This window comes from Colossoma macropomum, unplaced genomic scaffold (assembly GCF_904425465.1).
Source record: "Colossoma macropomum unplaced genomic scaffold, Colossoma_macropomum, whole genome shotgun sequence".
Taxonomy (NCBI): domain Eukaryota; kingdom Metazoa; phylum Chordata; class Actinopteri; order Characiformes; family Serrasalmidae; genus Colossoma; species Colossoma macropomum.
This window is the reverse complement of record NW_023494790.1, coordinates 37,331,882-37,349,235: the sequence shown is the minus strand read 5'-3', so window position 1 is coordinate 37,349,235 and position 17,354 is coordinate 37,331,882. Positions and strand designations below refer to the sequence as shown.

The 17,354-nt window shown below is 39.7% G+C and overlaps 1 protein-coding gene across 1 annotated transcript in view; it reads right to left on the bottom strand.

The window, feature by feature from the left end:
• The window catches only part of LOC118809743 (SH3 and cysteine-rich domain-containing protein 2-like), a 56,883-nt gene extending 43,683 nt beyond the window's left edge, over positions 1 to 13,200 (bottom strand). Inside the window, exons 1-2 of the mRNA XM_036573290.1 lie at positions 12,949 to 13,200; positions 10,087 to 10,198 (exon numbers count right to left, since the gene is read on the bottom strand). Coding sequence (XP_036429183.1) covers positions 10,087 to 10,198; positions 12,949 to 12,959 — 123 coding nt within the window. The 5' untranslated portion in view covers positions 12,960 to 13,200. The remainder of the gene's footprint in view (positions 1 to 10,086; positions 10,199 to 12,948) is intronic.
• Between the last annotated feature and the right edge of the window lie 4,154 nt (positions 13,201 to 17,354).

The following is a 17,354-nucleotide window of genomic DNA, read 5'->3' as shown; positions in this document are numbered from 1 at the left end:
TTCATGTTGGAGCAGGGGTCGGCAACATGCGGCAGTGGAGTGGCTCTTTTACTGCCCTGTTGCGGCTCCACAGCAGAATCAGATTAGTAGGTAAAAATAAAATAATCCTCCTTTACAGTAAAATAAAGCTCTGCTGATCGTTCAACACAGTTTAACAATAAATGGTCTTAAACTCTGGAGTTAATGTAGAACTGCTAATTCACCCTTTAACCCTGAAGATCAGCGCAGACTGCCGGTCACCACAGCAACGCAGACAGCGGTCCTGCCTAGCTTGTAGCTAACGAAACGGCAAAGAGAGAGATTTAAGACGAACGTCAATAATTTGGAGACTAACTGACTTATTTACGTTTATAATCACTCCAGCTGGTTTCCTGATACGTTTAATCTGCAACGAGAAACTGACAAACACTAAAAAGTTGTGAGGCTGAAGTCAGTTTCTCATTCATCAGCTTGCTCAAATTCTCCCGTTCCACCTTAAATGGTGCAGCAGTTACATTCTGGCGCCTCAGGCACCGTTTAAGGTGGAACAGGAAAATTCAAACAAGAAACTGCCGAATGAGAAGCGACTTCAGCCTTGTAAAAAGTCTAACATTAGGAAACATTTTACAAGCTTTTCTACTTTTGAGGAAAAGTTTCCTGCTGGAGATGTGAGAAAAGCAGCTATAGCTGAGCTAAAGCTTTAAGCAGAGCAAAGTAAGTCTGAGTTTTTGTTTATATTACATTTTTATCCTACACTAGTACATCAGCACACACTGAGACATATTTACAGCCAAGATGGTAAAATGGACATTAAATGTTGTGGCTCCCAAGGTGGTTTGATTTTTGTTGAAAGGACAAAATGGCTCTTCTTAACGGTTGCTGAGTGCTGTAAGAAACAGCAGAAATGTAAAAAATTACAAAACATTAAATGGTGATGAATATTTTAAAACGATAAGATGGTGACTAACTCTAAACATTAGCAAACCTATCAATGATTCAAACTGTGTTCTTTCATGTTGGAGTAACAATAAACTGAGTGCATTTTTATTTTTAATGTGAAAGCAGTCAATCTCACCACTCTACTTACATCTAACCTACAAATTACTAGGCTGTTTTATGTGCTCTGCTTTTGTATAAATTATCTGACACACACTGGGCGTCTACAAAATCTAATCAAAAAGTGTGAAATGCATTAAATGTCAATGAATATTTTAAAACAAGATGCTGACTAGGGGTGGGAATCTCCTGGTACTTGGATTTGATTATGATTCAGAAGCTGCGATGCGATTATAAAACGATTATCGATGCATCTTGATGCATCTTTTTTTTCTATACAGGATTTCTTTTTTCTCATTGTGTGAGGACTTGGTACTTTTAAAGCAAAATATTTGTAATGATCCATAATGAATTTACTTCCAATATCTTTTATTAATAAAACAAATGGAAGTGGTTTGGCAAGTGAACTAGCAGACTCTCTTTCACTGCTCTTGTTTGGAGCACATGAGACGCTGCTGCCACTCATCTGTGATAAATTGCAGTTACGGTAACATAAGACTCTGTGGCAATGGGTGTCCACGCAGCACATGCTCGGTTCTGGTCTCGTTGTAGAGAGGGGGGGATTCTTGGCAATAAAAGTTGTGATAGAGTTTGTAATTCGCTTCCGAGTTGGGTGGAAGTTTTGACATCGCTTGCTCGATGGTCCTCTGGTTGTCAGCAAGTACAACTGGTAGGTAAACGGATGGAAACGTGATTTGGTTTCTCATGTGTGTCGTTTCCAAAATATTTTAGTTTAATGTGACACAACTTGCATATAGTATGGCTCTTACCCAGGTCCCTTTTCCCCTGGCGTGCAGACTGCAGGTCACAGAGCAACTCAGACAGTCTCGCTTAGCTGATAGCGAACGAAAAGGCAAAGAGAGAACATTTGGAGACGAATGGACTTATTCGCATGTATAAGCAGCGCAGTTGGTTTCCTGGTATGTTAAATCTGCAACACTAAAAAGTTGCAAAGATGAAGCTTCTCTTTCGAATTCTCCCGGTCCACCTTAAATGGTGCAGCAGTGACATTCTGGCGCTCCAGGCGGAATTTAAGGTGGAACAAAAAATTCGAACAAGAAGCTGGCGAATAAGAAGCGACTTCAGCTTCGTAAAACAGACGAACATTGAGAGACATTTTACAAGAAACTATTCAACTTTTGAGGAAGCTTAAAGCAAAGCAAAGTAAGTCTGCGTTTTCGTTTATATTTTAACCTATACTAGGACATTATCACATACTGAGACATAATGTTACTGGACATTAAGTGTTGTGGCTCCCAAGGTGGTTTGAGTTTTGCTGAAAGGACAAAATGGCTCTTCTTATCATTTGGGTTGTGACTCCTGATGTGCGGAGCTTTCAATGCAGAGGGTGTCGGTCGGATTTCTCGCTCATCCAGTTGTGTTTTTGTTATGTTTCACAGACTGTCCGGGCGCTGCACTTCCGCAGTTCCAAGTTCCGCCTTTTGCGTTCCGTCAACATTACGTTATAAATTAAATATTTAGAAAATCGATTTTTGACATTTGTGAATCGATTCAGATTCGTCCACGTCCGCATCGTGATGGATCTAAGAATTGATTTTTTGCCCCACCCCTAATGCTGACTAACTCTAAACTAAAAAATCACTTTCACTTAAGATTGGTCACCTACTACATACAGTAATGTAATATGTGACTTCATTTTGTGAGAACAATCATATTAGTGTTTAAGTTTATTCAGTAACAGGTGTTGCTCTCAGATTAGGCCACAAAAGTACAGAATAAATCATCCACGTCTCCCAGTCTATAGTTTCTTGCTCCGTCAGCCTGAGCGTTTGCCAAACTCCCTCTCTCACCTCGTGCTGAATTTCCTGCTGGTGCGCTGGAGGACACACAGGCGGTGTCAGAACAGAGATTTCTCACAGCTGTAGCTTGTACAGCCTGTGTGGTCTTGCTCTGTTGTTACCCATGTGTCCCACAGTAAAAGTGCATGTGCAGGTTATTTAGCTGTATGCTTGACACTTTTGAAGGTTCCTGTTTAATGACTGGGTCATTTGGTACAGTAATCTCTGCGTCGCCTACATCATTAATCCAGCGCTCTGTATCCAGGCCGTAATTCAGTTGTTATTATCTAATTATCTACCTGCCACTACCTTAATTATCTAAAGTGCTTAATGTGTCAAAGCTCTAATAATGGACAAAGACATTAGGTCTCGGTAGGCCTTGCTGATACTCGTCCTTTAACGCTTTTAAGTCATAGATATTTCTGCCTTTTTTATCTGCTGTTCTCGTTTAATCACGTGATTTCTCAATGTTGTAACCACATGTGGTTTTACGCTGTAAATTTTTTACATTTTATTTAAAACATTTTATCATTTTGAGTAAAAATTACTTCAAAAAAAACTTCAGTTGCCTTTTATTGTTATCAATAATAAGTCTTTTTTGTGATCTGAATTCTGTCAATGTGGGTGGACGCTCACTCTATCACAAGCAGCAGGTCCACTTTACTATGGCCAATCTGGACAAGCGTAGACACCAACTAGTCTGGGACAAATTTTAACGAGTTAAAAAGGACAAAGATGTAGGCTGTGACTGAAATGGATCCCTATTTGCATTTTAAGATTACATACATTTTTTTCTTAGTGTCTGAATTAAAGATGAAATGGATTTCTAGAGTGATTTTAACGATACTACAATTTTCACAATGCATTGTAAATAGTGAACATTAAAGATTACATCAGCTGAATGCATAACAAAGTGCATTGTGCGTCCTTTGTTACTAAGCAACAGAAACAGGGATGTTATCCAACGCAAATGGTGAGTAAACAGTGAGCAAACGGTAGCAGACTCTCTCGACAGTCACAAAAAATGTCATAATTCGCTATAATTCAAATCAAAGACTCTTAACGAGTTTGCCTGCTGCTATACACGCTAACATGCTAACTAGCCTGGGACAAATTTTAACAAGTTAAAAAGGACGAAGATGTAGGCTGTGACTGAAATGGATCCCTATTTGTATTTCAGGATTATGTACATTGGCTATAAAGCCTTAAGGATGCTACAGTTTCCACAATGCACTTGTAAATATAGGACATTAAAGATCACTATAGCAGCTGAATGCATACCAAAGTGCATTGAGCGTCCTTTGTTACTAAGCAACGGACATAAGGATGCTATCTAATGGTGAACAAACGGTAGCAGATTCTCTCGACTCTCTGGCTGTAAGAAATGTCAAACTTTTATTATAATTCAAATCTAACATAGCTAATATAGCAATTTAGCTAATATAGCAAAAACACAGAATTACAAACGTTCAAGTTTCCACAATCGCATTCCTTTAATTCCATTAATCAAATGTCAATCCTAGCCAAGTGTTGTACTTTTCCCCTGGTCCTTGTTTTCTGCACATTTTAAGAAAGTTAAGCCATGTTTATGGCTATAAGAAGCCAACTTCAGACTTACTCCAGAGCTAAAGTTTGTTTATGTCACTGTTGAATACTGAATACTGGTGCAGGTTGATGATGAAGTGTCTATATCCTTTTACTGATTCATGTGTTTTAGTTAACTAAATAGCTCCTATGTAGCACAATGCTACCGAGTAGGGCTGTAACAGTACAAAGCATAAAACATCACTAGTGGTTTGCTGACATCTCGGTAGCTAGCTGGCTAAATTTCCCGTTCTACCTTAAATGGTGCACCAGTTACATTCTGGCACCTCAGGTGTCAGAACTGCTGCACCACTTAAGGTGGAACGGGAAAATTCAAACAAGAAGCTGGCGAATAGCTGACTTCAGTGAAGAATCAGGAGTGGGAGATTTCAAAGGGGAAGATTTTAACCACTACCTCTTGTAACTCAGGTCCAAGAGGCAAGACGACACTCAAAAACAAGGGGCAGGGGTAAACATAAGAAATGGGACAGGGCATATATTTTCCCAGTGTACCAAACTCGTACCGAACTGTGATGTCCAAACTGCGGTGCGAACCGAACCGTGACTTCTGTGTACCGTTACACCCCTCGATAAACCACAGACCCCTTTCAGAATGGATGCTGTAGAGCCTTCTTTCCTCATTCACACTGTTCTAAAGTGTTCTTCCCTCAGTTGGTGCTGAACTGTGACGGTGTGCATGGTGTAGAGTGTACGGCATCTAATGCGACTGTATAATCTGAAGTAATCAGCACCAATCAGGAACTCACTCAGGACTCCTCCTGTCTCAGCTCTACTGTTTTTAGTAATTTGTGCAACAACCTGAAGTTCAGTCATCGTTCTAATTTTGCTCAAAGTATTGTGAGAATGCCGGATCATTGACCTAGTTTTGTGAATCAAACTGACTGCTGGTGTTTAGGTGGGTGTGTTGTGGCCGAAAGATTGATCTTTAAACGTTTTCCAAGAGCTCTTTCTTCAAGAACCACAAGTGGGTACTGCTAATACATCTACTCCAAACTACACACAGCGGCTGGGCCCCAGAACTGTCAAAGCTTTGACAAGGCTGCATTTTTAACCACGAAAACAAAACCAATGCCAAGATTTACCTTTTCACTCTGCCTTCTACAGCTTTCCAATTGTGTGCAGCTGTCTACATCATAGTAAATGCACAAGACATAAGATTCCCCTTATAGCTGCTAATGAACACATTCAGTATTGTATCCTTTTAACATTCAGCCGTCGTACTAAAGCAATCAAAATACGCCTACAGATAAAGAAGTGGTGTCTTTCAGTGGCCTTTCTTTTAAGATTTATAGAAGGCTCCTCAAAGTGCGTCAGCAGTAGTTCAGCGGGAGATGTGTAAGCTCTCCTGGTGAGAGTACCTGCGTGAAGACAGGGCCTGCATTTTGTTTTGGCCTGACTGCTGCTTTCTAAGTGTCTCTGAGTTATAGCGCAGCCGCTGGGAAGAGAGGCACAGCATCTGTTACCTGATAGAGTCATCCATCTTACCATGTGCTTCTGAACCCCACACACAGACATCGATTCACACAGACAGATACACAAACGAACGCACAGACATTACAGCGTAATCAGTTTCGGAGACAAACATGCATAAACAAACAAGGTGTTCGACACAAGCTTCAGAAATTAAAGCGTACTGTCTATCATCTCCGGGGTAAAAAGAGTTAGTTCTCCTAAATGTGCTGACGCTGGCACTTGCTGTTCCAGGTGTGTAGTGAAGCAGATAGTACATAGCGCAGCTACACCTGATAGAACGCCTCAGAGCGAGAGCGGCAATTTACATTTTACACTCATATAGATTTGATGAAGTTAAACTTTCAGCATCATTTCATGAATTTGTCAGGTTTGGTGTCGGTTAATTCTTCACAAACCGAAAAAAGTTACAGAGTAAAGATACGGTGTAACTTTTAAAAAAAGATGGTGCTTCAAGGGTTCTTTAGTAAAGAAAATGGTTCTATATAGAACCATGAACACTCACAGAAGCATCTGCATGATTAAAGAGTGTGGATGGTTTTATATAGAACCATTTTGAAAATGGCTTGGCATCGTAATGGTAAAAGAACGCTTTTGGGTGATATATAGAACCCTTTTTAAAAGGTTCTATAAAGAACTATTTATAGCACATTCATGCACATTTTCCACCAAACCAAAGAACTCTTTAATCATGCAAAGGGTTCTTTGAGTGTTCATGCTTCTACATAGAACCATTTTCCTTGCTAAAGAACCCTTTAAGCACCATCTTTTTTAAGTGTAGTAGGTAGTAAGTAATGTTAGCTGAGTTAAAAAGTTAACTACATACATATGCGAAGGGCAAATTACAAACATGAGTAGAGAACCACTCAGCATAGATGTTACCATGACAACCAGCATCACGTGAGTCCAGTCAGAGTGAGACGAGCAGCAGTGAGCAGTGCTTGTGTTTTTAATGACTTTAAAATGATGTCAGACTCAGGAAAAACGTCCTTCACATGTCCTTATTAAAGAAGGCCGAGAGGAAGACGTCGTGTTCTGAGACACATAAGCTGGACGTCCGTCCCACCGCCGTCTTTTAAAGATCAGAGCATAAACTTCGTCTCCTCTGCAGACCAGTTTCTGCTCCGCCATGTTGAACGGTATAAACTTTCACTATGATGCGACGAACATGATCAGAACGGACTTAAACTTTCCGATTGGGAATGTAATCAGATACAGGCATTTAGGATATTATTCTTCTACACTGTTAGAAATAAAGGTTCTGTTCGGGTACATTTTTTGTTCATCATGGTACAAACAATGTAAATGTTCCCTCAAGTTTTTCCAGGTGAAAAGTACGGATTTGTACCTTTTCATAACCAAATGTTATAAATCAGAACAGTAAAATAAAAAGCCTGGAGACGAGACGGGGTTATAGATTATGATATTATGTTCCCTGACTAAAGGTACTGAGATGTACCCTTGAGGGTTCCACCCCAGTGACAGATTAGTACCTTTATTTCTGAGAAGTGTATTTAACTGATTATTTTACAAGATTACCCATCTTGTTCAATCCCATAGAAACCGTATTCGGAATGGCCTCAATTGGACTAGTCCAGTCTGATTCAAGTGTATACATGAACATATTCTATTCTGACTGTGCAATTAATAAACATAGCTACTGTTTTTTTGGTAAACCTACCATATTCACTCACTGACCCTCTGATATGTCACTGCCATATTTGTATTACTGCTGTGCTGTGAGTGGTCAACCACTCACAATGTCTGGTCAGTGGTGGTCATATGGTGGTCCATTCTATTCGTGGACAAGAAAGAAGGAGGTGGCTAAAAGAGTTCTTAATTTAATACCTACAAAGTGCAACTATATGACAGGTGATTCTGACAAAATGTGTACATGAGAGTACAAAGCAGACGTAACTAATAAACTGGTAAGTTTAACGCAGAGCAGCCGACAATGAACATGCAAACAGTTTTAGGCCAACTTCTCCACAAGAAGCCACAGAGCTCTGGCCCTAACCCTTCTCTCTGCATCCCTACCATCAGCAGATATGCCCTGTTACGTAAGAAGCCATGAGGCATAGCAGCGTATCGGTCTTCCAGTGTTACAGGCTGATAGAACTGTCACACTGAGACTGGGATTGATGGCTAAAGACTCAGGGTCAGAATAACGAACTGAAACCCCTGACGGGTTTTATGGCATTACTGCACTTTGGGGTCTATTATATGATATTCTGCAGTGCCCTCCACAATTATTAGCACCCTCGAGGCAAATATCTTACAAAGAAATGTATTTCATCAGCTTGACGAAAACTGAGTTAAGTTTATTCAAATAAAAAAAAATCTATATATAAAAATGAACATTTTCTCAAAAACACATCTCAATTATTGGCATTCCTGCACTTTTTTCAAGGCTGATAAGTCTAGAAGGCGCTGTATTTCATACTGTTCCATTACATATTTAGTTATTAAGTTACATATTTTAATCTGCTCTATTCTACGCCAATCTATTCAGATCTATTATTCTACAATCTTAAAATAGATGGTTCTTCAAGTGTTCTTTAGTAAAGAAAATGGTTCTTTATAGAATGATAAACACTCAAAGAACCCTTTATGTGATTAAAGTGTTCTTTGCATCATGAAAACGTTCTTCAGATTGATGGAAAATGTCCATGAATGTGCTATAGATGGTTCTATACAGAATCTATATTAATAAGGTTCTATATAGCACCCAAAAGGGTTCTTCTATTGTTAGAAGCTTGACATCGTAACAATAGAAGAACACTTTTGGGTGCTATATAGAACCATCTTCAAGAAAGTTCTATAAAGAATCAATTATTGCGCGTTCTCCATCAATCTGAAGAACACTTTCATGATGCAAAGAACACTTTAATCATGCAAAAGGTTCTTTGAGTGTTCATGGTTCTATATAGAACTATTTTCCTTACTAAAGATCCCTCAAAGTCTTTTTAAAGTGTATACTATGCAGTTCTACTTAATTCTATCTTATCCCATTTGATTCTGTTTTATTCTATCCCATTCTGTTCTATTCTGTTGTTTCACTGATTATTATCCAATCATACTAAATTCTACTCCATTCTATCTTACCCCCCTTTCAATTCGGTTCTGTCATTTTGAGCTATCCAATTCAATTAAATGATTTAATTAAAATTCAATAAGGACCAATTAGTGAAAATCTCAAGCAAAGGTCCGGAACATCATAATGTCAGAAATAATCAGCCAGAAATGAACCGAATACCATTCGCCAAATGTGTAGTCTGATCTTCAGAGTCTGACCAAATCGGACTGAGCCATAAAACTGCCGCAATATCAAGTTTAGCTCAGTTTTGTCAATTTTTGCTGATCAATATTAGTGTTGTTTTATTCCAGCCAGTCTGTAAAGCATCTTACAGCCCATTTAGTTTGGCGAATGGTTTTGGGTTCATTTCTGGTGATTCCAGGTTGTTTAGCTGTTCTTCTGTCACAGCTGCCGACTGAAAAGCTGCTCAGTGGTGATGACAGTTTGGGAATTTAGTGTCGTCTCATCTTCAGAGTCTGACCAAATCGGCTGTCGGTCAAATGTGATCTTAAAAGTGTCCATTTTCTGTTTGTGGCAAAGTAAGAAGTAAAAACGTTCAAATGGCTCGAGCGTCTCCTACAGCTGTCAGAGTCGTTGCGTTGGCGTCTCAGCAGAGTGATACAGTGTTTGTGAAAAACCTGTGACGTTATGGTGAAATAACAGCACGGTTAGAACACTTCTCAACCAATCAGCTTGCGTGGCCGGAACCCACTGTTGTATAAAATATATTATATTATATTTTAAACTATTCTGTTCACTTCATTCTGTTCTACTCTGTTGTATTGTGTAAGTTTCAGCTTTGTAGTTTATCTATCATGAACTCTTACAATAGCCAGGACTCCATTACTGCTTCCTCTCTTCATGCCCACGTTTCAGACTTACAGAGCTCTTCAACACTTTCATTTCTGCAGATATTCACAGTGCACGGACCACAGCCATTGATTATCAGTCGCTCGTCTGCCAGCGAGGCAAATCATGCACTATCGACTTCCCTAAAGTAACCAATGGGAATAAAGTCACAGATTTTCACCATTTTTACAGCAGTGCTCACCCCACTCACTGTGTAAGCAGCGTTTTGTGAGTCTGATGGCTCTGGCTCACCTTAGACTCAGGCTGGCCGGTGACAGTCCCAGGGGAGCGCTGGAAGTCTCGCTGGTTCTGAGGTTCATTCTCCTTCTCACTGATTTCCGTCATTTTCTCCAAATCAGACAGGCTGTGTTTGATAAAGAAACAGTTAAGTCATCAGCAGTTACCTCACCAACGGTTACCTCACCTCACCAATGGTTACCTCACTTCATTACCATTGAAGGAATTCTGCCGATTGTTCAACATTTCTGCATAATTCAGTGGTTGAGATGTAAACAAAGGCATTCAGAGTGGTTTAATGTGAAATGGTTTATTATAGACAAACTTACTGACTTAGATTTGGCGATAGAAACCAGGAGTCTCGATGATTACAAACATATATATATATAGCCATTTTATTTACTATCCAGAGCCACCAGTGAACCTACACGTGCCTCCTGATAATAGTGGAAAATCTGAAAAGTGGGGGCTATTTGCCTTAGACTACCCTTATTGTATCCTTCCACCAAGAATGGATTAAAATAAACTGAATAAAATATGTTTTAGACTCAAATCAGAGGGAGTTTTCAGAGGTGGACGTTTGGTTCCTGTCACCACCACTGTGATAAATTCTGACTGTAAGTTTCTCTAAAACAGATCATTTCACACCAAACCACTCTGAATGACTTTGTTGACGTGTTAACCATGTAATTATGCAGACATTCTGAAAAATCAGTGGCGGTGGAATTCGCTTTTAACGTTTACCTCACCAACGGTTAACGTACCTACATTTACCTCACCAACACCAACATTTACCTCATATTTACCTTACCGACACCACCATTTATCCCACCTACATTTACCTCACCATCGCCATTTATCCCACCTACATTTACCTCACCATCGCCATTTACCTCACCTACATTTATCTCACCAACATTTATCTCACCTACATTTACCTCACCAACACCAACATTAACCTCACCAACATTTACCTCACCATCACCAACATTTATCTCACCTACATTTACCTCACCAACACCAATATTTATCTCACCTACATTTACCTCACTATCATAATTTATCTCACCAACATTTATCTCACCTACATTTACCTCACCATCACCAACATTATCTCACCTACATTAACCTCACCAACACTTATCTCACCAACATTTACCTCATATTTACCTCACCGACACCACCATTTATCCCACCTACATTTACCTCACCATCGCCATTTACCTCACCTACATTTATCTCACCAACATTTATCTCACCTACATTTACCTCACCAACACCAATATTTATCTCACCTACATTTACCTCACTATCATAATTTATCTCACCAACATTTATCTCACCTACATTTATCTCACCAACACCAATATTTATCTCACCTACATTTACCTCACTATCATAATTTATCTCACCAACATTTATCTCACCTACATTTACCTCACCAACACCAACATTAACCTCAACAACACCAACAATTATCTCACCTACATTAACCTCACCAACACCAACATTTATCTCACCAACATTTACCTCACCATCACCAACATTTACCTCACCAACACCATTTACCTCACCAACACCAACATTTACCTATCACCAACATTTACCTCACCATCACCAACATTTACCTCACCAACACCATTTATCTCACCATCACCAACATTTACCTCAACACCATTTACCTCACCAACACCATTTACCTCACCATCACCAACATTTACCTCACCAACACCATTTATCTCACCATCACCAACATTTACCTCACCAACACCATTTATCTCACCATCACCAACATTTACCTCACCAACACCAACACTTATCTCACTATCACCAACATTTACCTCAACAACACCAACATTTATCTCACTATCACCATTTACCTCACCATCACCAACATTTACCTCACCAACACCATTTACCTCACCATCACCAACATTTACCTCACCAACACCATTTACCTCACCAACACCAACATTTACCTATCACCAACATTTACCTCACCATCACCAACATTTACCTCACCAACACCATTTATCTCACCATCACCAACATTTACCTCAACACCATTTACCTCACCAACACCATTTACCTCACCATCACCAACATTTACCTCACCAACACCATTTATCTCACCATCACCAACATTTACCTCACCAACACCATTTATCTCACCATCACCAACATTTACCTCACCAACACCAACACTTATCTCACTATCACCAACATTTACCTCAACAACACCAACATTTATCTCACTATCACCATTTACCTCACCATCACCAACATTTACCTCACCAACACCATTTACCTCACCATCACCAACATTTATCTCACCATCACCAACACTTATCTCACTATCACCAACATTTACCTCACCATCACCAACATTTACCTCATCAACACCATTTACCTCACCAACACCAACATTTATCTCACCTACATTTACCTCACCATCATAATTTACTTCACCAACATTTATCTCACCTACATTTACCTCACCATCATAATTTACTTCACCAACATTTATCTCACCTACATTTACGTTACCAACATTTACTCCATTCAGTATTTAACATTACCTCCCTGCTGAAAAAGGACCATTAGAAAACAACTGCCATTAAAACCTAATGGCTTTGCTTTCTAATGGGAATTGGCTTAATGGCTTCCAACAGAGACCACTAGTTTCCTGTAGAGCACCTTTAGATCCCATTAGGAAACCATCAAATGCATTTAGAATCAGCCACCGGTCACCTGTTAAACCATTAAGATCCTTTACACGGTGATATCGACCCATTAAAACAGCCTTACAAAACCTGTAGGGACCAACAGAAATACTTATCAGTGCCTACTGGGTTTTTCAGCAGGGCCAACATTCACCTTATCAGCATTTACTGCACCAGCGGCCACTCCACCAGCTCGCGCGTCCTGTCAGGGTGGCGCCAAAAAGTCCGCTGAAAACGCCTCCAAAACGGGCTCTTTAGAGAACAGAAATCCGATTTAACAGTGAAATTCGGTTCTCCCTTCGGTGGTCTCCTTTAAAGCCCCTCAGCCGGTCGAGTACTTCCCTTCCATCCGCTCGTTTAAAACGCGAGCTCTCAGCGACCGTTATTTACCGTTACGGTGCGCGCTCTCAGCCCCACTGCTACACCGCACTGCCTCGCTCTCGCGCTCTCAGAACTTTGATTTGCCCGAGACCTCGGCTCTGATTGGACGGAGCTCCACCGCGTCGCTGGAGCGCTGTGATCGGATTGGTCCAGGCCGGTGACGTACCCAGAAGGGGCGGGATCATTGCGCACTTTGTTTTGGGATGACGCAAAGAAATCAGTTGTCAACGGCTGCGCGTTTCTTAATCCGGGCTGCGTTAACTCTATTGAATTCCTGTTTATGTGCTTATTAAATTACTGTTTATGTGCTCTGTCGCGCTGTGAGTGAGTCTAATGTTGCTTTACACACTTTATATATCATTTCTGCACCCGAGCTCAGTAAATGACACTTTAATTTCGTGTTTGTGTGTCTTTTTACGCACGTCATGATTCAGTAGCTACAATCTTCAAAGCCAAAGCCTCCCTTACAAATAATATCACAGACATTTCTGTAGGGTTCCTATTAGAACCTTATAGTAACCGTGTAGATCATTACTGTACAGTACAGAGACGAATACATGATGTATTTTTATAAAAGTATAAATCGTGTAGTTTCTTACAGCATCACTACACATCCTTTAAAACATGGCTCTTTATGGGTTTTTAGTAAAGGTAATTGTTCTACAACCATGAAATCTATCTAGAACCATCTGCATGCTTAAATGGTTCTTTGCATGGTGAAATAGTTCTCCAGATTGATGGAGAATGTGCTGTATTTGGTACTATATAGAACCATTTTCAAATTCTACATCAACCTGAAGAACCATTACACCATGCAAAGAACCATTAAAGCATGAAATGCTTTTATAAATAACTCATTGTTCTAAATAGAACCATTGCCTTTACTAAAGAACCCTTGAAACACTTAATAGCGCCTATTGTTATTTCAGCAGGGCCAACATTTACCTTATCAGCATTTACTGCACCAGCGGCCACTCCACTAGCTTGCGCGTCCTGTCAGGGAGGCGTCAAAAAGGTCAGCCGAAAACGCCTCCAAAATGGGCTCTTTAGAAAGGAAAAATGAGATTTAACCATGAAATTCGGTTCTCCGCTTGATGGTCTCCTTTAAAACCCCTCAGCCGGTGGAGTACATTCCTCCTTTTTAAAAATGGTTCCATTTAGCACCAAAAAGAGTTCTTCTGTCATTACAAGCTTGACATTGTACTATATAGAACCATTTTCAAATTCTCCATCAATCTACCATCAATCTCCATCAATACACCATGCAAAGAACCGTTAAAGCATGAAATGTTTCTGTATATGACTCATTATTCTAAATAGAACCATTGCCTTTACTAAAGAACCCTTGAAAAACCATTTTTAAGTTTGTACGTTTCTATCTCAGTATCACCACTGACTGTTTTTTTTTGTGCTGTAGATGGTTCTATATAGAACCTTTTTGAAAAGGGTTCTATATAGGACCAAAAAGGGTTCTTCTTCTTCTATTCTTACAAGCTTGACATCGAAGCACTAGCGAACCCCTTTTTTTCAAAAAGGTTCTACATAGAACCATGAACAGCACATTCTCAATCAGTCTGAAGAACCCTGTCATGATGCAAAGAACCTTGAATCATGCAAGAGTGTTCATGGTTCTATATAGGATCACTTTCTTTACACCCTTAAAAAAGGGCTTCGTCAAATGTTGCTTAGTAAAGGCAGTGGTTATACAGAACCGTGACAACTCAAAGAACCATTTGAATGCGTAAACGGTTCTTTGCATGGTTACAAGTTTTTCTTTACGATGGAATGAGATGCATCTTTTATAAATGGTTCAGTATAGCCGCAAAAAAGGGTTCCACTATGGCAACAAGCTTGACATCGTAACCATAGCAGAACCATTTCTGTGCAGAACCATATACAACACAGTTTTCATCAATCTGAAGAACCATTTCCCCATGCAAAGAACTCTTTATGCATGCAAATGGTTATTTGAGTGTTCATGGTTCTATACTGAACCATGGTCTTTACTAAAGAACCCTTGAAGAACCCGTCTTTTGTACATTGAGCATCTATCAGCGTATGAACTGAAGTGTTTTGGGCTCTGTTCTTCCTTTTGGATCATTTTGGTATAAAATAAAATGCCAAAGCTCCAACATGTGAGGTGTGAGCAACAGCATAGCAACCAAGGTGCTGTTACCAACAGAGCAGAATGAAACAAAACCCAAAAAAGAGACTTAGAAACTAAGCGCCAGGGGCTGAAATGGAACCGAGGAAGCAGATTACTTTCCCTACAAATATGCTTGAGTGGAAGTGAATGTATTAAGGTATAGGAGGCTTTGGGAAGGGTGGCGTGTCTGGATTTGCTCTAATGGAGGCAGATCAGACTGCTATAATCAGATATAGGACTTTCTCCAGAACACTATGTGTTGTAGGCTTAACCAGGGATTACAAAAGATCAAGAGTGTGCAGTTCTCGTTATAGATCCCGATGTGTCCACCGTCACCTGTCCTCCTTTACTTAAGGTTTAAAATTAGCTCGTTGGCAAACGTCCCAAGCTAATTTTGGAGCAAACACATCAAGCTTTTCTTCTGTCAACATGCTGCGTGGATTTAAAATGCTTTTTGTATCAGTTTGTCCTTTACGACAATAGAAGGAAGAGAGTGGTGCTTTGTATGAAGTCCCCAGAGGGCCACTTCTTGGATAACGGCTCTTTTGAGAAACTCGTTTATTTATAGGCTATTCTAATCCGCTGAAACCGCTAATGTGCTAGCGGGGTTGGCTTGGACTGATGACTGGACTGATGGTGAACTCTTGGCTATCCTGCCATGATGGCTAATGTTAAAGCAGTTCAGTACAGTCTGGGTGAAAGGTCATACAGAGGTCATCTACAGTAGAATAGCTTTAGAGGGGAATCTAAATTCATTCATTTTTTAAGAAGATTTTTGCACAATTCAGTTCGAAACCATTTCATGTTGCACCTTTCAGTGAGGCAGCTTTTAATGCATTTACACGTCTTCAGACATCTGGTTCATATGATCACAGTTGGGAATAATTCTGACTCGGGATGTTTCTGTATCATTTCTCATGGTCAAAGCACTCTGAATGACTTTTTATGTCATGCAACCTTACATGAAACAACATCGTACTTGTGACGCATTATGTAAAGCACACTGCAACTCATTTGAAACTCAGCTGAAACAGTGGCAAGCATCTTCACTTCATGGAAAAAGTTTCTGAAACAGCCAACTAAAATGACAAAAATGTATCACATGAATACATCAAATGACATACTTTCAACCATTGATTTGCCTTTTTGGGCCGGTTGAAAGGCAGACCCTCAGGACAGACCCAAGATTGGTTGTTTTTTTTCCTGAGCCACAACTACAAATGTGAGTTTCTCGCAACTAACGTTTCTGTAACCAGCTGCTTTAGCTAGCCAGCTAATGCTAACAGCTGGTTAAATGGCGGATTATGTCTCTATTTTTTCTTAGGCTGCTGTTATCCTGATCTACGTGTCTAGATTCATTCACTCCACTCTCGATCAAGAACCATAATGGCTCTTTGAATGTCAGTTTTCAAAGGCTTAACGTACACAGAGCAGTCAGAACTGAAAAAATCAGCGTTAGGTGAAGGCTTTAAAAACACTGCAAATATGTAAATTTGGATGTGGATGAGTTTATATTGTGAAAATGATACGGTACACCAAAAAGTACTTAAAGTAATTTGACTATCGAGTGGAGTAACAAATGTATTGTTGACTTTGTTGTAAAATTGTTGCTTGTGTAACTGTCAAGTTGCATGGAAATGATGTTTCAGGCAACTCCCAACATGCAACAACTAGTTGCGTGAAAGCTTTGCTGTGTAAAGCCAGTCCAATGTTTCTGTAACCAGCTTTGTTTATTATTCAGCTAATGCTTTAGCCAGCCACATTGCTAGCTTCATTTTCTAGATTTGATTGCCTCTAATTTTACAGCTCAGATTTATTTGGGATTTCAAAAGATGAAAATTATTAAAGAAGAGGAGTTTGAAACACGGTCTGCGATCTGCATCTACGACAGGATTTGCGAGGCATCAAGTATGCTGTAAACATAATGGCTAATAAAATGTGAATTTTTAATTTTTAACATACAACAGATACAAAATATATAGTAAACAACTTATACAGATATAGATATATAGATTATGCACAAATATATGGAT